The 25,134-nt window shown below is 49.1% G+C and overlaps 1 protein-coding gene across 3 annotated transcripts in view; it reads right to left on the bottom strand.

Moving 5' to 3' along the window:
- The window catches only part of RBMS1 (RNA binding motif single stranded interacting protein 1), a 205,834-nt gene that overhangs the window by 27,901 nt on the left and 152,799 nt on the right, over positions 1-25,134 (bottom strand). For all 3 annotated transcript variants that reach the window (XM_064164280.1, XM_064164291.1, XM_064164303.1), the window contains exons 5-6: positions 11,671-11,828; positions 7,246-7,325 (exon numbers count right to left, since the gene is read on the bottom strand). In XM_064164280.1, the coding sequence (XP_064020350.1) occupies positions 7,246-7,325; positions 11,671-11,828 (238 nt within the window). The remainder of the gene's footprint in view (positions 1-7,245; positions 7,326-11,670; positions 11,829-25,134) is intronic.

The raw sequence follows: 25,134 nt of genomic DNA, 5'->3' as shown, positions 1-25,134 counted from the left end.
AGACCTACCCTGACACAGCTTCACACTGTGTCCCCTTGTTCTGTTGCTGCTTGCCTGGCAGAAGAGCCCAACCCCCCCTGGCTACAGCCTCCCTTCAGGCAGCTCTAGGCAGCAATGAGCTCTGCCCTGAGACTCCTCTGCTGCAGGCTGCACACCCCCAGCTCCCTCAGCCTCTCCTCACAGGGCTCTGCTCCAGGCCCCTCACCAGCTTTGATGCCCTTCTCTGGACACCTTCCAGTGTCTCATCTCTCTTGAACCGAAGAGCCCAGAACTGGACACAGCACTCAAGTACAGGGGCAGAAGAACCTCCCTTGTCCTGCTGCCCACACTGCTCCTGAGCCAGCCCAGGATGCCATTGGCTCTGCTGCCCACCTGGGCACACTGCTGGCTCACGTTCAGCTACTATCTACCAGCACCCTCGGGTCCCTTTCTTCCTGGCTGCTCTCCAGCCACTCTGTCCCCATTAGGGCTGCAGCTAAGACACCATGTTTAGAACTGCCACTCTGCTGACACTTAACGAAGACCAACAGATGCCTTCAATGGTTCCTAGATGCCTGCTGAGATGCTGCTACTGAGACATTCAGTACTCACAAGCTTTCAGATGCTTTTACAGCAGGTCAGTGCTGTAAAACCTGGCTGCTCAAAACACTGACCACCTCCTCCTGCCCTGACACACCCACCTCTAATGTTTCTGCAGTGAAAAGATGTGAATTCAACATCAGCCCAAAGAGTAGAACAGTTCCTTGCTGCACACACGTTGCACACACATGTATATTAGAATCCAGTCTTTGTTCAGCCTCTACCCAAATACACACCAGGTGCTGTTATAAACACAAGAATAAATATCATGTTCTTAGCTTGGACCTTGTGTTTATATCCTTGACTTAGAGGTCTAATTTTTATCAACTTTTCAATCTGCTTTCAGACATTAAAAAACACAACAAAATGGCTTTCAAATACTGCTGGTTTAGTGAGTTGCCAATGAATCTGCATCTTTCATTCCTTTTCTTTTTTCCTAGTGACAAAGCATATGGGACTAATGAATTCTGACAGGAAAACACCATCTTAATGACAGGGCAAGCCTCCACAGGTAGAAACTTCTGCCAAAAGCTGTGGGGAATTCAAAAAGAAAGCATTGTACATCCTGAGATCTCAGCAGCTTTATATGCTAAAGAGACTCCTCATGGGAAGGTGGTACTCAGAGTTAAATGTCTTTAATACCTTACAAAAGGTTTAACAACAGGAGTATATTTTGAGTGGGTTTAAGTAGCATTTTTCTTTTCCAGTCCAATGTTACTTAAGCAGCAATGACAAACTGAGAGTTCACAGAATCACAGAATCAACCAGGTTGGAAGAGACCTCCAAGCTCATTCAGGCCAACCTAGCACCCAGCCCTGCCCAACCAACCAGACCATGGCACTAAGTGCCTCAGCCAGGCTTGGCTTCAACACCTCCAGGCACAGCGACTCCACCACCTCCCTGGGCAGCCCATTCCAATGCCAATCACTCTCTCTGACAACAACTTCCTCCTAACATCCAGCCTAGACCTCCTCTGCCACAGCTTCAGATTGTGTCCCCTTGTTCTGTTGCTGCTTGCCTGGCAGAAGAGCCCAACCCCACCCAGCTACAGCCTCCCTGCAGGCAGAGCAGTAAAAGCTTCTCGACACTGATCTAAAGGGTAAAGCCTTAGCTCCTCTGTCTTTGGTGTGAGAATGAGGAGTTAATTCCAGCACTATCATCCCCTGAAATCCTTTAGCAATGGTTTTCAAGCAGTGCTTCATGGATTATGTCTAAAGGATCTACGAGAGACAGCCAAGAAATATGAACTTATGGTCAAGTGCTGGGTAGTTTGTACAAGCAAGCAAACAGAAAATCCTGAGAACAAATGCCACAAAGCAACTACTTCAAGGCTTTATTTTCCCTCCTCTCCTTTCCAGTGAAGAATGTTCAAGGTGAGGACCATTTCCAAAAGTAGGATCTACAATATCCAGTTGACCTCTTCCTAGTCTACAGTCAAGAGCACAGGGTCCTTCTCTGGAGACTCTCAAGGCCTGTCTGGATGTGTTCCTCTGTGATCTGTGCTAGATAAGATTGTCCTGCTCTGGCAGGGGTGTTGGACTGGATGATCTCCTTGGGTCCCTTCCAACCCCCTGTGATCCTGTGAAGAGAAAGGTTCTCCATTTTCTTACTGAAACAGAATCTGAGTAACCAGTATCTTTACTGTAAGTAGGAAGAGGAGAGTGGCATGGACTGCTCAGCAACAATGCTCTCTACCTTGCTCCCATTAAGACACAAAATTGCCTAAGTTACCTTGGAGTACCTGGAGTACTGCAGCCAGTGCTGGAGCCACTATGACAAGAGGGATGTGGCCATGCTGGAGCACGTCCAGAGAAGGGCCAGGAGGATGCTCAGAGGGCTGCAGCAGCTCTGCTGTGAGCACAGACTGAAAGAACTGGGGCTGTGCAGGCTGGAGTTGCCCTTCTCTGGACACCTTCCAGCACCTCAACATCTCTCCTCAATTGAGGAGCCCAGAACTGGACACAGCACTCCAGGGGTGGCCTGAGCAGTGCTGAGCATAGGGGCAGAAGAACCTCCTTTGTCCTGCTGCCCACACTGCTCCTCAGCCAGCCCAGGATGCCATTGGCTCTCTTGGACAGAATGAAATGTCCCAAGAGAAAAGGACAGCAAGTTATAAAGGAGAACAAACTGTTACAAGAACTTCCTTATGTAGAAACCCCAGGCAGAACAAAGAGGGGAATCAATACATGACCTGCAGGACTATCAGGATTATGCCAAACAGCAGTGCAGTTCAGATTGCTCTCTGCTAACAGTCCTCCTTCACTGAAGACAACCAAGGCCACACTAAATATTTCATGTTCCATTAAAGCCAATATGGAGCCAGGAAACAAAGCCTAAATAGCTTGCTACCTCTGGCTTCAGCTTGCTTGCTATCATCAATGTCTATTCACTCAACTCCACAGCTGATGCTTTTGTGACCACCCTGTGCTACCCTTGGTCCTCTTGGATTCCTATGGTTTTTCTGTTGTGTCTTCTCATGCTCCAGGTTTCACCCAGGCTTCCTGTTGTAACTGTGTTTAGCTCTGTCTTCCATTTAAACCCAAACTTAGTTCAAATAACAAAGCTGCACCATGAAAGCATGTTTTTGTTGAGCAGATGTTCTTCCTCCCACACCTGTTTCACAGAATCACAGGATGGTTCAGGTTGGAAGGGACCTCAAGCATCAGCCAGTTCCAACCTCCTGCCATAGGCAGGTGGATCTCTCACACTAGAACAAGTCAATTAAAGCCTCATCCAACCTGGCCTTGAACACCTCCAGGGAGGAAGCAGCCACAACCTCCCTGGGCAACCTGTGCCAGTGTCTCACCATCCTCACTGCAAAGAACTTTTTCCTAACATCCAGTTTCAATCTCCCCTCTGCCAGTTTAAGTCCACTCACCCTCATCCTGTCATTACCAGACCCTGTCAATAGTGCCTCCCCAGCCTTCCTGTAGGTCCCCTTCAGATACCTTATGGTCTCCCAGAAGCCTTCTCTTCTCCAGGCTGCAGAGCCCCAACTCCTGTAGCCTGTCCACATAGCAGAGCTGCTACAGCCCTCTCAGCATCTACATGGCCTCTTCTGGACCTGCCTTAACACTTCCATGTCCTTCCTGTGTTGGCAGCTCCAGAACTGCACACAGGACTGCAGGTGGGGTGTGAGGAGAACAGAGCCAAGGGGCACAATCCCCTCCCTTGCCCTGTGCCCACACTGCTCTTGCTGCAGCCCAGCACAGGGTTGTGTCTGGGCTGCACTCACACTGCAGGCTCATGCTGAGCTCTTCATCACCCCAGACCCTCAGGTCCTGTTCCTCAGGGCTGCTCTCAGTAATTCCCCACCCAGCCTGGAGCTGTGCTTGGGATTGCACCCACCCAGGTGCAGGACCTTACACTTGTTGAATGTCATGAGGTTGGCCTGGGCACAGCTCTCCATCCTGTCCAGGTCCCTCTGGATGCATCCCTGCCCTCTAGCAAGTCAACTGTGCCGCACAGCTCGGTGTCACCTGCAAACTTGCTGAGGGTGCTCTCAGCTCCTCACTTCATCACAGACCCATCTCCCCTACCCTTCTCATCCTGCTAACAGTGCTTTTATAGCCAGCTCCCTTTGCTGAGTTTAACCAAGTTTCTGGGCCACAATGTCTTAATTTAAACATATCTCCAGTTCTACCATTTCATTCTGCATGAACTTGCTGCTCCATAACCCTGAAGCATGCTAATCTATTTCAAAATGTTTGTTCAACCTTTGTTTGTGCAAAAGCTTTCCCACTACATCCACAGGGAATCTAAGCCCACAGCAGCCCTACCACTTTGCCCTACCTTTTGGCAGACTGCAGTATATGATCACAGATAAGCTGCATCCTCCAACAGGGCTGCATTTTTGGGTATGTGCTTCCTATGTGGTAAGGAACTCAGGAACAATTGCAGCCCCACAAAAAACTTTCCAAGGAGCAATTTGGGGCTGTAGCCTCTACAACAAAATTAGGAGTCTTTAATAATCAAGGTTCTCACAAAGCTCATAAGCAGCTACTTATCTATTGCACTTATCAGCATCATGGAGGGTGTGACTCATCTCACTTAATTGTTTTTCAGACACTTAAAGTTAGCTATTTCTGAGCAACTTATCTAGAACCTATGTAGAAGTGTGGCCAGCAGGGCGAGGGAGGCAATTCTCCCTCTCTACTCTGCTCTGCTGAGACCCCATCCAGAGTACTGCATCCAGTTCTGGAGCCTCTACTATAAGAAGGATGTGGAGATGCTGGAGAGTGTCCAGAGCAGGGCCAGGAGGATGCTCAGAGGGCTGCAGCAGCTCTGCTGTGAGCACAGACTGAAAGAGTTGGGGCTGTTGAGGCTGGAGAAGAGGAGGCTTCCAGGTGACCTTCTGGTGGCCTTCCAGGATCTGAAGGGGGCTACAAAAGAGCTGGGGAGGGACTTCTGAGGCTGTCAGGGAGTGCCAGGACTGGGGGGAATGGAGCAAAGCTGGAGGTGGGGAGATTGAGCCTGGCTGTGAGAAGGAAGTTGTTGAGCTTGAAAGTGGCAAGAGGCTGGGATGGGTTGCCCAGGGAGGTGGTTGAGGCCCCATGGCTGGAGGTGTTTGAGGCCAGGCTGGCTGAGGCTGTGTGCAGCCTGCTCTAGGGTAGGGTGTCCCTGGGCATGGCAGGGGGGGTTGGAACTGGCTGCTCCTTGTGGTCCCTTCCAACCCTGCCTGATTCGATGATTCTATGGACTCCTTGTAATTGCAAAACCAGCTGACAGCAAAGACAGACCCGTCTCTGGAGGTGTTCTAGACATAGCCTAGACAACTACTTAGCTCAGTAAGCTTCTGAAGTTAAAGTCCATGAGCTGGATTACACCTTGAGACCTCTCCTTAGTTTCCACTTTCTGACAGTCACAGTTCTGTGCAAATTTGTTGTCTCAACTTAATCACACTTGGCTGGTGAATACTTTCTTCCACACTGCAAAAATCATCCTTACAGCTCCATGTGGCAAGTTTTCATTTGTACCTTGCTGAACCTGATCCTACCAGGATGCAACTCCAGCCCCCCAGAGACCGTGCATGGTTAGCAATGACATGTTTGACAACTCATTCACTGAGAATGGAATAATGCAAACTGAAACAAGCAAACCAAAAAGCACTAATACAAAGTGCTGTTAGCCTCTTCTACTGTGCCTAATTGAACAGAAACCCCTGTAAGTTCATCTGAACTCTTGGCTTTACTCTCAATTATGTCTAAGCAGCATTATGAAACTAATCACAGAGGGTGGAGCAGAGCACAGCCAGCATTCAGCAAACATCATTCTGTGACCTCTGTGCCCCTAAAGGATTTTCCATCTCATAAACCACAGATTGCTAAGTAGAGTAAGTAGAAAAGTCAACACTAGAGCCTCTATGTATAACCAAGTTTTCACTTCATCATCTTGGCAATCTATCCCAATGCAAAGGGTCTGCAAAACCCAAGTGAGGGACGTCAAAACCTTGTGCTGGTGTTGAAGGGAGTGGTTTCCTGTACTCTGAAGCAGCTTTCCATCTCTAGCACAGCACACAGCCAGACTCAAAGCACAGCAATCCTTCAGAGAGGAGGAACACACATCGTTTCCCTAAGCAAGCCACATTCTTGTCTGCCTGCTGAGTGAGGGCTGCTTCCCTCCCCAGCGTCAGGGTCTGGCTGCACAGAACATTTCACCAGCAGGATAAAAGTGGATCAGTCAACAATGCAATTAGTAAAATTCCCACTTGAGATTCCTAATAAAATGATTAGTGAAAGCTGAAAGCCAGGCATGTCTTCTCTCCTCCTTCTTGTCCACTCTTCTTTCTCTTTTACTCTGCTGCTCTGAGATCCCTTTCCTCATTTTTAAGTGTTAATGGAATATCTATTTTGTCACTTAGAAACGGCACTGACAGATGAGGCAAACTGATGAGGAACTTGTTGTGACAACAACACTGTACTCTGCAGCTTTTCTGCATACTGCTTTGTTGGACTGGCTGCTCCTGGTGCTCCTTTCCAACCACAGCGATTCATAGCGATGAGATGTTGTGCTGAGGGATTTGGCTCAGTCCAGGACTTGTCAGTGTGAAACTCATGATTGGACTCAATGATCTTGAAGGTCTTTTCCAATCTAAGAGATCCTGTGAATTCTGTACACTACTTCTAGAAGTAGCACCCTTCATTAAACTCTTTCCATCCTCATTAAGAACCTCAAAGCCTGCTTTGACTTGAGAGTCACAGTTAGCCAGTGAACGCAAGTGCCTGGCACTCGAGCACACTGCTGCAGAATCTCTTTTTTCCCCCCAATCTGATGTTGTTGCTCTGAAAAAAACCCAACCAAACAGATGGCAAAGGCAGCCCATTTCTTCCTTTGCCTACAACCAGCCAAAATCTCCTCTGATACACATACACCACACACTGGCCTCCTGATTCAACTGGGATTACGTGGGATGCAAATTTGCACATAGCTGGCTGAAGGCATTTTTAGCTGCTTGTCTGTTCTGCTAGGAGGGAACACCACTAGATTCCTAGAAAAGGTTTATGGTGGAGAAGTGTTCCAAGTGAGCAAGTATTACAGTCATTCAGCAAGAGGCAGTTTCATGTTAATAAGCCTGTCTCCAAGCGAGAAGCCAGATAAAACAATCAGGCTTCCACCCTGTAAGCACTAACCCATTCATGCAGCTTTTAAGAAGCACATGCAACTTACCAGAAACTCCTGCTGGTGTCTTTATGAATTTGCCATTAAAATGAGCAATCACTGCTTCACATTTTTCTGTTGACTCCATTCTAAGAAAATAAAGAATAATTTACATAAATTAAACACCCTTCCAGATTCCCACCCTGGTAAAGCCTATTTCTTGCTTCACTTTCCCTGGCTTGCTTTCCCATGGGTGAGCAATCAAGAGGATGTTTTCTGCACACACACCACTTTAGACAGGTAAAACCAAACTCAAGTTAACATTTATGCACTCTGAGGTTTGCAGTGCCAAACTGCAAATGCAATACCCTTATTTACTTAAAAATTAGGCAGAACCTAACTTGGACAGCTACAGGTCAAAGGACCTAAGCCATCTTGAAGGAAGGTGAAAAACAGATCCTTAGTGTTCATGGTGCATGCAACAAATGTTAATGTCACTTGAGATAGAGGATTTGGAAGTGTCCATACAGTTTATGAGTAATAAACTCAATTGTGAATTTGCCTGACTGCAGGACCCAAACCACTTTTACAGCTTCTAGCTCACATGTACCACCCCAACCAACTGATGGACCTGTCTCTTATTTAATCACAGAATCAACCAAGCTGGAAGAGACCTCCAAGATCATCCAGGCCAACCTAGCACCCAGTCCTATCCAAATATCACCCAGCCCTATCCAATCACCACAATCATCACCTTCAAAACAGAAACCACCAACAGAACAGCTGTGACAGCTACTGAGAATTTATCTAGCATCCTATCCTAACCAGTTTTGTGCACTCATGTTGTCAAAACTAGACTTAAGAGACTGGGTGGACTAGTGGTGAGCTAGAGCTGGTCTGGGAGTGGCTCCAAACACTGCAGTGCAGATGTGTGGATCCTCACTGGCAGCTGGGACTAAGCTGCAATGGATGGCAGAGACATGCAAGCACAACAAACTGTATTGTAAAAGAAGAATATACTTTGCAGCTGTCTGCAAGACAATATTTGGATGATGTTGAAGGGAGATGTTCTTTGCATTTGTTCATTAAGATCTGCAGTTCAGCTCCAAAAGTAAGGCAAACAGCCTCAGCAGCAAATAAGCAGTACTGAAAATGACTAAGTCTTGGCACATTTTTAATTTTGAGAGCCTTCATACAATCAGCCAGGTTGGAAGAGACCTCCAAGCTCAGCCAGCCCAACCTAGCACCCAGCCCTGGCCAACCAACCAGACCATGGCACTAAGTGCCCCAGCCAGCCTTGGCTTCAACACCTCCAGCCACAGAGACTCCACCACCTCCCTGGGCAGCCCATTCCAATGCCAATCACTCTCTCTGACAACAGCTTCCTAACAACATCCAGCCTAGACCTGCCCTGGCACAACTTCAGACTGTTTCCCCTTGTTCTGTTGCTGGGTGCCTGGCAGCAGAGACCAACCCCACCTGGCTACAGCCTCCCTTCAGGGAGCTGCAGACAGCAATGAGGTCTGCCCTGAGCCTCCTCTTCTGCAGGCTGCACACCCCCAGCTCCCTCAGCCTCTCCTCACAGGGGATGAGCACAGGGGCAGAAGAACCTCCCTTGTCCTGCTGCCCACACTGCTCCTGAGCCAGCCCAGGATGCCATTGGCTCTGCTGCCCACCTGGGCACTGCTGCCTCCTCTTCAGCTCCTCTCTCCCAGCACCCCCAGCTCCCTCTCTGCCTGGCTGCTCTCAGCCACTCTGCCCCCAGCCTGTAGCACTGCTTGGAGTTGTTGTGGCCGAAGTGTTGCACCCTGCACTTGGCCTTGTTCAGTCTCATCCCATTGGCCTCTGCCCACCCATCCAGCCTGGCCAGGTCCCTCTGCAGGGCTCTGCTACCCTCCAACAGCTCCACAGCTGCTCCTAGCTTGGTGTCATCTGCAAACTTACTGATGCTGGACTCAATCCCCTCATCCAGATATTGAACAGGACTGGGCCCAGCACTGATGCTGTGAACTAACCAAAGCCAGTCCTAAAGGAAAGCAACCTCTATAAAGATTTTGGCTTTATCAGGAGACTTAATTTGTTCAGTTCTTCTCTGTGCACTAATTTCAGACTCTGCTCTTTGTTCATATACACAGCTTCTGCCATATTGGCTGAACATCTGAATTGCTGGGATTTGAGTGTTGACAGAGACTTTACAGCAGGTTTTGAGAACCTCAATCCTCAGCTCAAAGCATGCCTCTGATTTTCATAACAGAAATACCCAATCTAGAGCCTCTAGATTTTGATTGCCATAGCAGGTTTAATGCAGGATTTAATGAGAGACAGCAAAATAGCAGAAAGGTGTAGAAAAGGATTCAGTGAAGAGCCCCTCAGAACCAATAATAGAGTTAAGAAGAAAAAAAGTACACTTACATGCACAGAATAACTGGAGGGTAGTTACTACTTATGGAAGATACTTGTTCTTGTTGAATTGAGAGAGATATTGGACCAGGATGTCAAATACTTTAAGATGAGATTTCACAGAATCATAGAACCAACCAGGTTGGAAGAGACCTCCAAGATCATCCAGTCCAACCTATTTACTCTAAGTGAATAAAAAATTCATTTCCCAGATGACAACACATTAATGAGCCAGAAAATTCAAAGGGCTGAGGTTCAAAGGACTACGATGAGGTGATTTTCTCAGAGGAATGAATGAAGAACAAGACAGAAAGAAAGCAGAAAAGGAAAAAAAAAAAAAAGGAAGGGAAAAAATGGATGAGGAGAAATTCTCTCACTTATGGTCTCTTGTCTCAAATTCAAGCTTTAAAAGCCAGAGAGCTGGCCTGGATCAGGAGCAGTGTGGCCAGCAGGACAAGGGAGGTTATTCTGTCCCTGTACTCAGCCCTGGTTCAGGCCAGACCTTGAGTGCTGTGTCCAGTTCTGAGCTCCTCAATTCAAGAGAGATGTTGAGGTGGTGGAACGTGTCCAGAGAGAGTTATTTGCCACTGGAATGGGCTGCCCAGGGAGGTGGTGGAGTTGTTGTCCCTGGAGGTGTTAAAAAAAAGCCTGGATGAGGCACATAGTTCCATGGTCTGGTTGACTGGACAGGGCTGGGTGCTAGGTTGGACTGGATATTTTAGAGGTCTCTTCCAACCTGGATGATTCTGATACTGAGAAGGGCGCTGAAGCCAGTGAGGGGCCTGGAGCACAGCCCTGTGAGGAGAGGCTGAGGGAGCTGGGGGTGTGCAGCCTGCAGAAGAGGAGGCTCAGGGCAGAGCTCATTGCTGTCTGCAGCTACCTGAAGGGAGGCTGTAGCCAGGTGGGGTTGGTCTCTTCTGCCAGGCAAGCAGCAACAGAACAAGGGGACACAGTCTCAACCTGAGCCAGGGGAGGTCTAGGCTGGATGTTAGGATGAAGTTGTTGGCAGAGAGAGTGATTGGCATTGGAATGGGCTGCCCAGGGAGGTGGTGGAGTGGCTGTGCCTGCAGGTGTTCAAGCAAAGCCTGGATGAGGCACTTAGTGCCATGGTCTAGTTGATTGGATAGGGCTGGGTGCTAGGTTGGGGTGGATGATCTTGGAGGTCTCTTCTAACCTGGTTGATTTTATGACTCTATGAAAAGTTTCTGTGAAGCTCTGGATAACCCTTGCTGACAAGTTCAGGGGTAAAGGAGAAAGGATAAACAGAGGGAAGAGGAGGAAGCAGCGGAGAGTGAACTCTTACTCTAGATAAGCCAATGCATTGTAAATCAGAAATGACAGAGCTGTACTTGCTTTACCACAGGAAGACAAAACCCTGCTACTATGTTCATCTGGATCTATTAAATAAAAACCAACCCAACAACCCACAGGTGATGGTTTTCAGTAATTTCTGCCTTTTTCTTCAGTTCTTGACTTTGTCACTTAGAAAAGCAGGAACAGGGAGATCATTCTGCCCCTGTACTCTGCACTGGTTAGACCACACCTTGAGTCCTGTGTTCAGTTCTGGGCCCCCCAGTTTAGGAGGGACATTGAGATGCTTGAGCATGTCCAGAGAAGGGCGACGAGGCTGGGGAGAGGCCTTGAGCACAGCCCTACGAGGAGAGGCTGAGGGAGCTGGGATTGGTTAGCCTGGAGAAGAGGAGGCTCAGGGGAGACCTTATTGCTGTCTACAACTACCTGAGGGGTGGTTGTGGCCAGGAGGAGGTTGCTCTCTTCTCTCAGGTGGCCAGCACCAGAACAAGAGGACACAGCCTCAGGCTGTGCCAGGGGAGATTTAGGCTGGAGGTGAGGAGAAAGTTCTTCACTGAGAGAGTCATTGGACACTGGAATGGGCTGCCCGGGGAGGTGGTGGAGTCGCCGTCCCTGGAGCTGTTCAAGGCAGGATTGGACGTGGCACTTGGTGCCATGGTCTGGCCTTGAGCTCTGTGGTAAAGGGTTGGACTTGATGATCTATGAGGTCTCTTCCAACCTTGGTGATACTGTGATACTGTGATAGGCTAAGAGGTGCCAGTATGGCTCATGCTACTGCAGTACCTTGCAAAGCCAACACCGCGACTTGTCCCGCTCGAGTCCCGCAGTATCCTCGTAGAGATGACCTGCCCAAACGGTTTGAGCATGTTCTCAAGCTCCTGCTCATCCATTGACAGTGGCAAATTGGAAATGTACAAGTTTGTTGGATCTTGTTCTTGTTGCTGGAAGAGAATTAAAACCAATTGTTACTGTTCGTGCTCCTGAAAAATAGTTTGAATGTAAAATAGGTTAACAACTCTATAGAAGTATTGGTACTGATTTTTAGCTCTCATTCTCCTCTCTGAAGCCTCCTCTTTTCTATTAGTAACCTCCATCTTCTGTCACAGCACACAGCATGCCTGAGAAAAGCTCCTCTCCTCCTATTACTGGTGAGAAGGACATTTTAAAGTAGAGATAAAGGTGAATAATTGACCAGCTAAGAGTCTATATTACAGTTTCATATTCCAGGTTTTTCTGAAAGGAGAAGAAAATCAAAAACAAAAGGCAAGAATAGAATAAAGGAAACAAATCAAGAGACAAGGAAATACAAACTGGTGGGAATTAACTGAGACAAAAAAGCCAGATGTAGATTAAAAGGAAAATATTGTAATAACAAAGTGAAATTAATGCAAGAAATAAAAAAAAAGGGCACTGTGCACTTAGGGGGGAGGCACATTGATAAAATGGGTCGAGGCAACACCAAGCACAAATCCAGGCTGGGCAGTGAGTGGCTGGAGAGCAGCCCTGAGGAGAGGGACTTGGGGGTGCTGCTGGAAGAGAAGCTCAACAGCAGCCAGCAGTGTGCACTTGCAGCCCAGAAAGCCAAGCAGAGCCTGGGCTGCAGCAGCAGAAGTGTGGCCAGCAGGGCCAGGGAGGTGATTCTCCCCCTCTGCTCTGCTCTGCTGAGACCCCACCTGGAGTACTGCATCCAGCTCTGGAGCCCCCATTACAAGAAGGATGTGGAGATGCTGGAGTGTGTCCAGAGCAGGGCCAGGAGGATGCAGCAGCCCTGCTGTGAGCACAGACTGAAAGAGTTGGGGCTGTTGAGTCTGGAGCAGAGGAGGCTCCCAGGTGACCTTCTGGTGGCCTTGCAGGGTCTGAAGGGGGCTGACAAAAAAAAAGCTGGGGAGGGACTTTTGAGGCTGTGAGGGAGTGCCAGGACTGGGGGGGAATGGAGCAAAGTTGGAGGTGGGGAGAGTCAGAGCGGAGGTGAGGAGGAAGTTGTTGAGCATGAGAGTGGTGAGAGGCTGGCAGGGGTTGCCCAGGGAGGTGGTTGAGGCCCCATGGCTGGAGGTGTTTGAGGCCAGGCTGGCTGAGGCTGTGTGCAGCCTGCTCTAGGGTAGGGTGTCCCTGGGCATGGCAGGGGAGTTGGAACTGGCTGCTCCTTGTGGTCCCTTCCAGCCCTGACTGATTCTATGATTCTATGCAGGTTTACCTCCTCTTTCAATGAACACTTTTAGCAAAGGCTTTATAGGAGCCATGAGGATCACAATATTGCACTTGGAGCTATACCATTATTTCCTGCAACTATTTCAAGTAGCATCTGAAATCAAAAAGATTATCATTTCACTTATTACAAGCTGTAAAATATAACACACAAATATCCTCCACCTTCCCTGAAAACCCTGAAACCAGAAAGCTATAGCTGGAAAAATCAGACACTGGGAATACTGCAATTTGGTTTGGTAATGGCTTTATCCTACAACAACAGAAAGTCTGAATAATGCTATTAAAATGTTCTCATTAAAACAACATTTGGAAACACACACACAAGGTCCCATCTTGCTTGTACAGCCATTTGCATGCAGGAAAGGATAAGCTTGCATTCAGAAACAACAGATATGGAAATTCATTCATTGAAGAATGTCATAGAATCAACCAGGTTGGAAGAGAGCTCCAAGCTCAGCCAGCCCAAGCTAGCACCCAGCCATAGCCAATCAACCAGACCATGGCACTAAGTGCCTCAGCCTGGCTTGGCTTCAACACTTCTAGTCACAGCAACTCCAGCACCTTCATGGGCAGCCCATTCCAATGCCAATCACTCTCTCTGACAACAACTTCCTCCTAACATCCAGCCTAGACCTGCCCTGGCACAGCTTCAGACTGTGTCCCCTTCTTCTGGTGCTGCTTGCCTGGCAGAGGACACCAACCCCACCTGGCTACAGCCTCCCTGCAGGCAGTTGTAGACAGCAATGAGCTCTGCCCTGAGCCTCCTCTGCTGCAGGCTGCACACCCCCAGCTCCCTCAGCCTCTCCTCACAGGGCTCTGCTCCAGGACCCTCCCCAGCCTTGATGCCCTTCTCTGGACACCTTCCAGCACCTCAACATCTCTCTGCAATGGAGGAGCCCAGAACAGAACACAGCACTCAAGGGTGGCCTGAGCAGTGCTGAGCACAGGGGCACAAGAACCTCCCTTGCCCTGCTGCCCACACTGCTCCTGAGCCAGTCCAGGATGCCATTGGCTCTGCTGCCCACCTGGGCACACTGCTGCCACCTCTTCAGCTACTACCTACCAGAACCTCCAGGGCCCTTTACTTCCTGGCTGCTCTCAGCCACTCTTGTCCTCAGCCTGTAGTGCTGCTTGGGGTTGCTGTGGCCAAAGTGTTGCACCCTGCACTTGGCCTTGGTCAATCTCATCCCTCTGGCCAACCTCTTTTCCTCAGGTAGCTGTGAAGATCACACATTCCCCTTCTGTGGGGCTCCTGTTCCAGGTCAGAGCATTACCACTCTTTTCCCATTACACAGGTAGTGGATTCAGGATCAGGGATTGAGCTTTCCTGGCCAAAAAGGACACAAGGGCCTCCTGTGATTCACTGTAACACATAAAGCTCTTCCTCCACACACGCTGGGAAGCTTGAGTCTTGAACCTATCCACCCAGCAGGCAAAACTCTGTGCCAAAAAACCCCGTGACAGGGTTGCTAGAGAAGGGAATGATGAACTCTGAAAGAGTGCAGCATCTTCACCACTAACCCACACTGCAAATCCCTTAGGAACAGAGGGAAAACAGGAAGTGCAGCTGAGGAAATCAGCCTAGGGAAATAAAGCATTTTGTCATGGTAGAAGTTGACCTGCAGCCCAAGAAACAATTCTTATTTTGCATCAGTAACTCTTGGCTTTTGGTGTAAGCTGAATGGGTGACTGGGAAGAGCTTTTCTGCTTTCCTGACAGCCTCTGTCAGCCCAAATCAGAGAATCATAAAATCAACCAGGTTGGAAGAGACCTGCAAGCTCATCCAGTCCAACCTAGCACCCAGCCCTGGCCAATCAACCAGACCATGGCACTAAGTGCCCCAGCCAGGCTTGGCTTCAACACCTCCAGGGACAGAGACTCCATCACCTCCCTGGGCAGCCCATTCCAATGCCAATCTCTCTCTCTGACAACAACTTTCTCCTGACATCCAGCCTAGACCTACCCTGGATCAGCTTCAGACTGTGTCCCCTTGTTCTGTTGCTGCTTGCCTGGCAGCAGAGCCCAACCCCACCTGGCTACAGCCTCCCTTCAGGGAGCTGCAGACAGCAATGAGCTCTGCCCTGAGCCTCCTCTTCTGCAGGCTGCACCCCCCCAGCTCCCTCAGCCTCTCCTCACAGGGTTTTTCTGTTCCAACATGCAAAATTCTCTACCATCATCTGAAAAAAATTAAACAAGCCTCCTTGTGCGTGTGGAACTGTTCCTAAACTGCAGGGAAGAAACCTGGCAGAGCAGTAAGACATCTGTTTTCTCTTGCTCTGTGGAAGGTCAGAGGGAACAGATAGCCATTCAGGAGCATGTGACTGGGCACTGCTCACAGCATGGAAGATCCTCTGGGCTGATAGGGAAGGGATTAAATGCTTGTCTGCTTTTGTATAGAAACTACTTTTAAACCTACAATTGGCCTGTGTCTGGCTGAAATATGTCTCATTTAGCCAGTTTTAATACTGTCTGGCCACAGATTGTTAACAAGATGATTCAAAGGGGAAAAGAAAAAAAAAGCACTGCCATAATCTCCACTTGTTCTGCAGAACTGCATAAACACTGTGAGATGATTAACAAGGCAAACATTTGAGCTGCTTCTCAGAGGCACATCTGTATGACAAAGAGGAGCAAGAGCTGCACGGAAATGACTTTTTAACTACAATAAGCACTGTGTTCAAGTCTGCAGTCAGGCTACCACTGCAATTATGCTTTCCCATCTTATCATGTGGCATTCTCAGTACTCAGCCCTGCTCAGGCCACAGCTTGAGTGCTGTGGCCAGTTCTGGGCTCCTCAATTCAAGAGAGATGTTGAGGTGCTGGAAGGTGTCCAGAGAAGGGCAGCAAGGCTGGGGAGGGGCCTGGAGCACAGCCCTGTGAGGAGAGGCTGAGGGAGCTGGGGTTGTGCAGCCTGCAGCAGAGGAGGCTCAGGGCAGAGTTCATTGCTGTCTGCAGCTGCCTGAAGGGAGGCTGTAGCCAGGTGGGGTTGGGCTCTGCTGCCAGGCAAGCAGCAACAGAACAAGGGGAAACAGTCTCAAGTTGTGCCAGGGAAAGTATAGGCTGGATGTTGTTAGGAAGTTGTTGTCAGAGAGAGTGATTGGCATTGGAATGGGCTGCCCAGGGAGGTGGTGGAGTTGCTGTGCCTGGAGGTGTTGAAGCCAAGGCTGGCTGGGGCACTTAGTGCCATGGTCTGGTTGATTGGGCAGGGCTGGGTGCTAGGTTGGACTGGCTGAGCTTGGAGGTCTCTTCCAACCTGCTTGATTCTATGATTGTAACTTTAATGACAAGTGACTACATTTGCTTAAAAATAGTCTATTAGACTATAGACACAATACATGTGTCTGTACAAAGCACTACAAAGTAGGTGAAAAGAAAACTTCTCTCACAGGACAGTTGCTAAAAATTTGCTGTAGAATAGAAATCCACTTGAGTTGGCTCCTGTTTATCCATAACCTAGGATCAATCTTTTCCTCAGGCTCAGTAGGTTACAATTCCAGATTTCACTGAGAAGTAATCACAAATAGTAAAACCAGATGCAAAATCAGCTATATTATCAGATCATAGAATCAGTCAGGGTTGGAAGGGACCACGAGGATCAGCCAGTTCCAAACCCCCTGCCATGCCCAGGGACACCCTACCCTAGAGCAGGCTGCACACAGCCTCAGCCAGCCTGGCCTCAAACACCTCCAGCCATGGGGCCTCAACCACCTCCCTGGGCAACCCATTCCAGCCTCTCACCACTCTCCTGCTCAACAACTTCCTCCTCACCTCCACTCTGACTCTCCCCACCTCCAGCTTTGCTCCATTCCCCCAGTCCTGGCACTTCCCTGACTGCCTCAAAAGTCCCTCCCCGGCTTCTTTGAAGCCCACTTCAGACCCTGGAAGGCCACCAGAAGGTCACCTGGGAGCCTCCTCTGCTCCAGCCTGCACAGCCCCAACTCTTTCAGTCTGTGCTCACAGCAAAGCTGCTGCAGCCTCTGAGCATCCTCCTGGCCCTATTCTGGACACACTCCAGCATCTCCACAGCCCTCTTGCAATAGGGGCCCAGAACTGGATGCAGGATGCTGTTCTTCATCAGCAACAGAAAGCAAGACTGTCTTTAATACTGTAATCCATTACAGTTAATATCTATAGGAAAGCCTTGATTTCTGTTGCAGAGATGAGAAGTGGCTAAGCAGCCAATTCCTCCCTTACCTGCTGTGAGGTTCACACTTTATAGAAGGTGATACTTAATCTTTTCCAGATACTCTCAGGAAAAACAAAAGCCAGCTAAAATAAGTCTGGAATGTAACAAAAAGATGCTCCTGCATTGAACTTCATTGGAGAAGCTACCAGCAGAAGGGGAGGGCTTCACAGAGCTGCTTTTGCAAGTGATAGTGAGAAATACAAAGGTTACAAATTGCTGTCATCCTGTGTTTTGGAGGGTCACTGTGAACTCAGACAATCAGCTAAGATTTATCAGAAACTAAGAAACCACCCCTGTGTTGTGTGTCTCAGAGGGCTTGGTCTGTCACTTTGAGGGCCAAGAGACTGCTCCAGCAAACTGAAACTGCATCTTATGAATGGTGAGGGAGTCAGCATGGGATGGAACAACATCCATGGCACTGTTGTCACAGGCATCCTTCACACACAACTGGAGGAAGAAACAGTATCACAGAATCACAGAATCAAGCAGGTTGGAAGAGACCTCCAAGATCACCCAGCCCAACCTAGCACCCAGCCCTGCCCAATCAACCAGACCATGGCACTAAGTGCCCCAGCCAGGCTTGGCTTCAACACCTCCAGGGACAGCAACTCCACCACCTCCCTGGGCAGCCCATTCCAATGCCAATCACTCTCTCTGACAACAACTTCCTCCTAACATCCAGCCTAGACCTCCCCTGGCACAACTTCAGACTGTGTCCCCTTGTTCTGTTGCTGGTTGCCTGGCAGCAGAGCCCAACCCCACCTGGCTACAGCCTCCCTTCAGGTAGTTGTAGACAGCAATGAGCTCTGCCCTGAGCCTCTTCTTCTGCAGGCTGCACACCTCCAGCTCCCTCAGCCTCTGCTCCTAATTTCTGACACAAACATCAGTGATTTGGTACTGTAAGAGCTAATGCAGTATAAGCAGAAGTGGTCTTAACTGTGTCAATGCAAGTGAAGGCTTTAAGGGGGAGGAAATTACAACACTATTAATCTGCAGCTCCAAGTCCTAAAACCGTGCAACTGTGGGGAGACCATGGAATGGATAAACAATGAGTCTAGCCCCAAAAATGCACATTAGTACATTAGAGAACAGTATTCCTTGGCTCAAATGAATTGAGTTTAATTGACCACAGAAATTTTCCACGTCCATGCTACTTGCACAGGTTCTGTTTGAAGTGGCATATGCTCACTAGAGCTGTTTGCACTTCTGCAGAGGAAAGAAACAAACAGGAAAACCACCCAGAAAATAATATCACTTGTTTAAGTTGAAAACTATCTTGACAAGCTTACAGCAAAGTTGTACATACAGAACTAAAAGTCTCATCTATAGAGAGAGAGGAGAGGAGACGTGAGGGAAGGGAAGGTCTTCAACAACAAAGTATGGAGGATGGGTGTGCAAGTTTGAAGCTAGCTGGAATATTCTGGTGAGAAGAATTAGAAGCTAGGCTGTGAAAAAGAAACAATGGTGAAGTCTGCTGCACTCATAGGCTTGCTGAGATGGATAAAAACAAGAACACAAACACAGATAACAGAGTTGCTTTCTCTGGCTCTGGCCGCCTCATTTCTCTCCCTAACCTGCTGTCTGTGCAACCAATCCTTCTGCTTCCTAATTCCCCTGCCCAATTCTCCAAACTCACCTTGAACATAAGGCAGAGTCTGGGATAAGGTGGAGGGGTGGAAGGGTGGTTGGGAGCCCCTCCTGGGTACTCTGGTTTCTGGGAGGGTTGCTGTGCTTCTGTATTAACTTTAACTTGTCTGTTTCTGCCTCTAGCTGTATAGATTGTAACTATCTGCTTGTGTATTGTGCTAAGCTGTAATTATAAAGCTTCATTCCTTAATGTCCAGCTTGGCTGAGTCTAGTCTGGGTGGTTTCATAAGAGTGGAGGTGGGGGGTGGCAGCTGACACCCAAACCATCCCAATCAGGCTCACATTGCACAGAAACGGTGCTGAGCTTTGATGGACAAATCATTTTAAAGCAAGGACAGGGTCAAAACACAGCTCTGAGAATACATATGTTAATCCTTCTTGTGATGCCCAAAGGACACTGCAAGCTGTCTGCAAAACCTGGTAACTCCATATGCAGAACAGTTTTAATAGATAAAAGCCTTTCACTATATTATCTCAGGAATCTGCTAACCTAGCATTGAGATGTGTGGTTAGCAATATGGCTACACAAATGTCACTGCCATGCTGGGGAAGAAGTTGGTTAGCATTTGAACTCTGAGGTACCACAGCAGGCTGCTGTCCCAGCTGCCTTCTGTATCTCTACATGCTGTCGGTACAGAGAACTGGTCATGATGGAAGGGACCATGAGGAGCAGCCAGTTCCAACCCCCCTGCCATGCCCAGGGACACCCTACCCTAGAGCAGGCTGCACACAGCCTCAGCCAGCCTGGCCTCAAACACCTCCAGCCATGGGGCCTCAACCACCTCCCTGGGCAACCCATTCCAGCCTCTCACCACTCTCCTGATCAACAACTTCCTCCTCACCTCCACTCTGACTCTCCCCACCTCCAGATTTGCTCCATTCCCCCCAGTCCTGGCACTCCCTGACAGCCTCAGAAGTCACTCCCCAGCTTTTTTGTAGCCCCCTTCAGATCCTGGAAGGCCACAAGAAGGTCACCTGGGAGCCTCCTCTGCTCCAGCCTGCACAGCCCCAACTCTTTCAGTCTGTGCTCACAGCAGAGCTGCTGCAGCCCTCTGAGCATCCTCCTGGCCCTGCTCTGGACACACTCCAGCATCTCCACAGCCCTCTTGTAACAGGGGCTCCAGAACTGGATGCAATACTCCAGGTGGGGTCTCAGCAGAGCAGAGCAGAGGGGCAGAATCACCTCCCTGGTTCTGCTGGCCACATTTCTCCTGATGCAGCCCAGGCTCTGGTTTGCCCTCTGGCCAATACAAGCATTCTCTATCTGACTTCATCTGGGCTGCAAACACAATCACTCTCCTCCTGGCCTAAGCTGTTCTAGAAGGAAGGATGAGAAGAGCTGTGTTTCACATTAACTGTTCTTAATCACTACTTCTTTTTTCTGTTTACACATCTGGAAAAGTAAGAATTAAATTCAACTTTCCATTTAGAAGGGAACTTTTCTCCTCCTTGGGTTTTCAACTAGCCCCTGGAACAAGATGGGTATCACTATAGCTCCTATCTCCTGACCCCTTTCCACAGCCACCTGTACACCGCCAGGGACAGCAACTCCACCACCTCCCTGGGCAGCCCATTCCAATGCCAATCACTCTCTCTGACAACAACTTCCTCCTAACATCCAGCCTAGACCTCCCCTGACACAGCTTCACACTGTGTCCCCTTCTTCTGTTGCTGCTTGCATGGGAGAAGAGCCCAACCCCACCTGGCTACAGCCTCCCTGCAGGGAGCTGCAGACAGCAATGAGCTCTGCCCTGAGCCTCCTCTGCTGCAGGCTGCACACCCCCAGCTCCCTCAGCCTCTCCTCACAGGGCTGTGCTCCAGGACCCTCCCCAGCCTTGCTGGCGTTCTCCAAACACCTTCCAGCACCTCAACATCTCTCTGCAATTGAGGAGCCCAGAACTGGACACAGCACTCCAGGGGTGGCCTGAGCAGTGCTGAGCACAGGGGCAGAAGAACCTCCCCTGTCCTGCTACCCACACTGCTCCTGATCCAAGCCAGGCCATATAAAACACAGTCTCTCTCTGGGCTTTTTGGGCTGCACTTTTCTCTCTAACCTGCCTGACTAATCCTTCTGCTTCCCAATCCCCCTGGCTGACCCTCCAAAATTATCTTGAATGTAAGGCAAAGTCTGGGGTAAGGTAGAGGGGAGAAGGTGGAAGGGTGGTTGGGAGCCCCTCCTGGGGACTCTGTTTCCGTGAGGGCTGCTGTGTGTCTGTATTACCTTTTACCTTGTCTATTTCTGTACAGATTGTCAGTAGCTCCTTGCATATTGTGCTAAGCTGTAAATACAAAGCTCCATTCAATTCCCAGGTTTGGCTGAGTCTAGTCTGGGTGATTTTCACAAGTGTGGGGGGCAGGTAACACCCAAACCATCACACATGTGAGCAGTCTGACTGGCTAATCCTGCCAAAACAACTGAAGGACAGAGCTCATTGTTGTCTACAACTACCTGAAGGGAGGCTGTAGCCAGGTGGGGTTGGGCTCTACTCCCAGGCAACCACCAATAGAACAAGTTGTTCCAGGGGAGGTCTAGGCTGGATGTTAGGAGGAAGTTGTTGGCAGAGAGAGTGATTGGCATTGGAATGGGCTGCCCAGGGAGGTGGTGGAGTTGCCATCCCTGAAGGTGTTGAAGCAAAGCCTGGCTGGGGCACTTAGTGTGGTACCATGGTGTGGTCAATTGGATAGGGCTGGGTGCTAGGTTGGGCTGGATGATCTTGGAGGTCTCTTCCAACCTGGTTGGTTCTCTGATTCTATAAGTGAGTGGCAATGCCCAGTTTGGATGGCCAAGCTGCAGAGAGGATCTCTCAAAAAGTAAAGCATTGCCCAGGGTAAATAAAAAGAAACAAAAAAAAAAACCTCCAAAGGCTGAAGAGAAGAGATAAAAATCAAAGCACTTAAACTCTTCATCACTTAGGACTGTTTGTTGTGGTACTGTATGTTGGATTGGTCTTTGGGTTGGGATTTTTGGGTGTGGGTTTTTTGAGGTGGGTTTTTTTGGTTGTGTTTTGGGGTGGGTTTTTTTTTGTTGTTGCCTTTTTGAAGTAAACACTCCTGACTGCTGAGAAGCAGAACAAGTTTCAGCAGACAACAAACTTCAGAGTTAGAGATTTCCCACGGGTCATGAGGGTTGACACAGCGTTAGAAGAATCAATCAGAACTGTCAAGTGCTGGGGTGCAGATTGCTTCAGTAATGCTAATGGAAATAGTAGCAAGGCTGCAGCTAACTTGTCAGAGGAAATGAGTCAGGAAAAAACACAGGATGGGAAAATTTAGGAGATCATAGAATAATAGAATCAGTCAGGGCTGGAAGGGACCACAAGGAGCAGCCAGTTCCAACCCCCCTGCCATGCCCAGGGACACCCTACCCTAGAGCAGGCTGCACACAGCCTCAGCCAGCCTGGCCTCAAACACCTCCAGCCATGGGGCCTCAACCACCTCCCTGGGCAACCCATTCCAGCCTCTCACCACTCTCCTGCTCAACAACTTCCTCCTCACCTCCACTCTGACTCTCCCCACCTCCAGCTTTGCTCCATTCCCCCCAGTCCTGCCACTCCCTGAGAGCCTAAAAAGTCCCTCCCCAGCTTTTTTGTAGGCTCCCCTCAGATACTGGAAAGTCACAAGAAAGTCACCTTGGAGCCTCCTCTAAATTATTCATTAAATTAGTCATTTATTAGAGCTTCTTCATCTACTCAAGCCAATTAAATCAGACCTCAAAATCCATTAGAAAAATGACTTTACATAACTTCAATTCCCTTTTCTTCTCTCCTACCTAAATATCACTGCCATAAGATGGCAGACAGAGGCTTTGAAAAATCTTGTGCATATTTTAATGGCATCACCTAAAAAAAGGGGGGAGATTGATTAAAAATCTCTTTACAAAGCACACATAAAACCAAACAGGAACCAAGAGCTTCCCCCGAGCACGAATGACTTCTGTCATGGCTGTCCTGTTCAATATCTTTACTGATGACTTGGACGAGGGGATTGAGTCCAGCATCAGTAAGTTTGCAGATGACACCAAGCTAGGAGCAGTGTGGAGCTGTTGGAGGGTAGCAGAGCCCTGCAGAGGGACCTGGCCAGGCTGGATGGGTGGGCAGAGGCCAATGGGATGAGACTGAACAAGGCCAAGTGCAGGGCTCTGCACTTTGGCCACAACAACCCCAAGCAGCACTACAGGCTGGGGGCAGAGTGGCTGAGAGCAGCCAGGCAGAAAGGGACCTGTGGGTGCTGGTAGAGAGGAGCTGAAGCTGAGGCAGCAGTGTGCCCAGGTGGCCAAGAGAGCCAGTGGCATCCTGGCCTGCATCAGGAGCAGTGTGGCCAGTAGGACAAGAGAGGTTATTCTTCCCCTGTACTCAGCACTGGTCAGGCCACACCTTGAGTGCTGTGTCCAGTTCTGGGCCCCTCAATTCAAGAAAGATGTTGAGGTGCTGGAGCATGTCCAGAGAAGGGCAACAAAGCTGGTGAGGGGCCTGGAGCACAAACCCTATGAGGAGAGGCTGAGGGAGCTGGGGGTGTTTAGCCTGGAGAAGAGGAGGCTCAGGGGTGATCTTATTACTGTCTACAACTACCTGAAGGGAGGCTGTAGCCAGCTGGGTGGTGGCCTCTTCTACCAGGCAGCCAGCAACAGAACAAGGGGACAGAGTCTCAAGTTGTGCTGGGGTAGGTCTAGGCTGGATGTTAGGAGGAAGTTGTTGGCAGAGAGAGTGATTGGCATTGGAATGGGCTGCCCAGGGAGGTGGTGGAGGCACCGTCCCTGGAGGTGTTGAAGCAAAGCCTGGCTGAGGCACTTAGTGCCATGGTCTGGTTGACTGGATAGGGCTGGGTGCTAGGCTGGACTGGATGATCTTGGAGGTCTCTTCCAACCTGCTTGATTCTGTGATTCTATGTACTAAAACACGCAGTTAACTATGAAACATTTGGTTTCCATTTTGCTGCCCTGGAATCCATCCAAAGGACATTTATGTTGTTAGCTTAACTGTTCTCCTCAGCTGAGAAACTGTGGAAAATGTCTCATCTGAAAAAAATCTGTACCTAAGGGATAGCTCTGAAAGATGGGTGAGATCTACAACAGAGGAGTTTACTTGCAAAAGCCTCTGAGATTGGTAGTTAATTACTGGGGTTCTTTGTTTGTTTTTTGCAATAATACCTAGTTCTGGAACTAAAAATAATTCTTTTTTTCTTTAAGAAGTACCAGAAATTACATGAACAGATCACATCTGCAATGTTTTCTTTCCCTAACAAATCTGCAGTGGTGTTTATGGCACATTGCTGGAACTTGGTTGTCTGACCTAACCATTCCCAATGTATTATAGAATCAAGCAGGTTGGAAGAGAGCTCCAAAATCATCCAGCCCAACCTAGCACCCAGCCCTGCCCAATCAACCAGACCATGGCACTAAGTGCCTCAGCCAGGCTTGGCTTCAACACCTCCAGGGACAGCAACTCCACCACCTCCCTGGGCAGCCCATTCCAATGCCAATCACTCTCTCTGACAACTTCCTCCTAACATCCAGCCTAGACCTCCTCTGGCACAACTTCACACTGTGTCCCCTTCTTCTGGTTGCTTGGCAGAAGAGACCAACTGTCTCCTGGCTACAGCCTCCCTGCAGGGAGTTTCAGGTAGCAATGCGGTCTGCCCTGAGCCTCCTCTGCTCCAGGCTGCACACCCCCAGCTCCCTCAGCCTCTCCTCACAGGGCTGCGCTCCAGGCCCCTCCCCAGCCTTGCTGCCCTTCTCTCAACACCTTCCAGCACCTCAACATCTCTCTGCAATGGAGGAGCCCAGAACTGGACACAGCACTCCAGGGGTGGCCTGAGCAGTGTTGAGCACAGGGGCAGAAGAACCTCCCTTGTCCTGCTGCCCACACTGCTCCTGAGCCAGCCCAGGATGCCATTGGCTCTCTTGGCCACACTGCTGTTATATCATCTTACTGCTTTTATAGACTTGAGAAGCTTCTGCTGTGAAGATCACTTTTGGTTAGTAGCCTGGTTCAGAGGCAAGAATCAGCAAAAATAAAATTATAGATCCTACTTCTTTACATTTAACAAAGCTCAGGATTGCCCTGCTGCAGAAACAGGTTGCCAAAGAGCTGGCTACAAACTCCAATGCATCTTTCATGAATGCTTAGGTTTAAGTTTTACTGAAAACATACCAGAAAGGCTGGAGACAGAGTGATGAGGTTAAATTTTGCTTACAAAAACATTCCCAA

This window comes from Pogoniulus pusillus, chromosome 2 (assembly GCF_015220805.1).
Source record: "Pogoniulus pusillus isolate bPogPus1 chromosome 2, bPogPus1.pri, whole genome shotgun sequence".
NCBI lineage: Eukaryota > Metazoa > Chordata > Aves > Piciformes > Lybiidae > Pogoniulus > Pogoniulus pusillus.
This window is presented reverse-complemented; position numbering and strand designations above follow the sequence as displayed.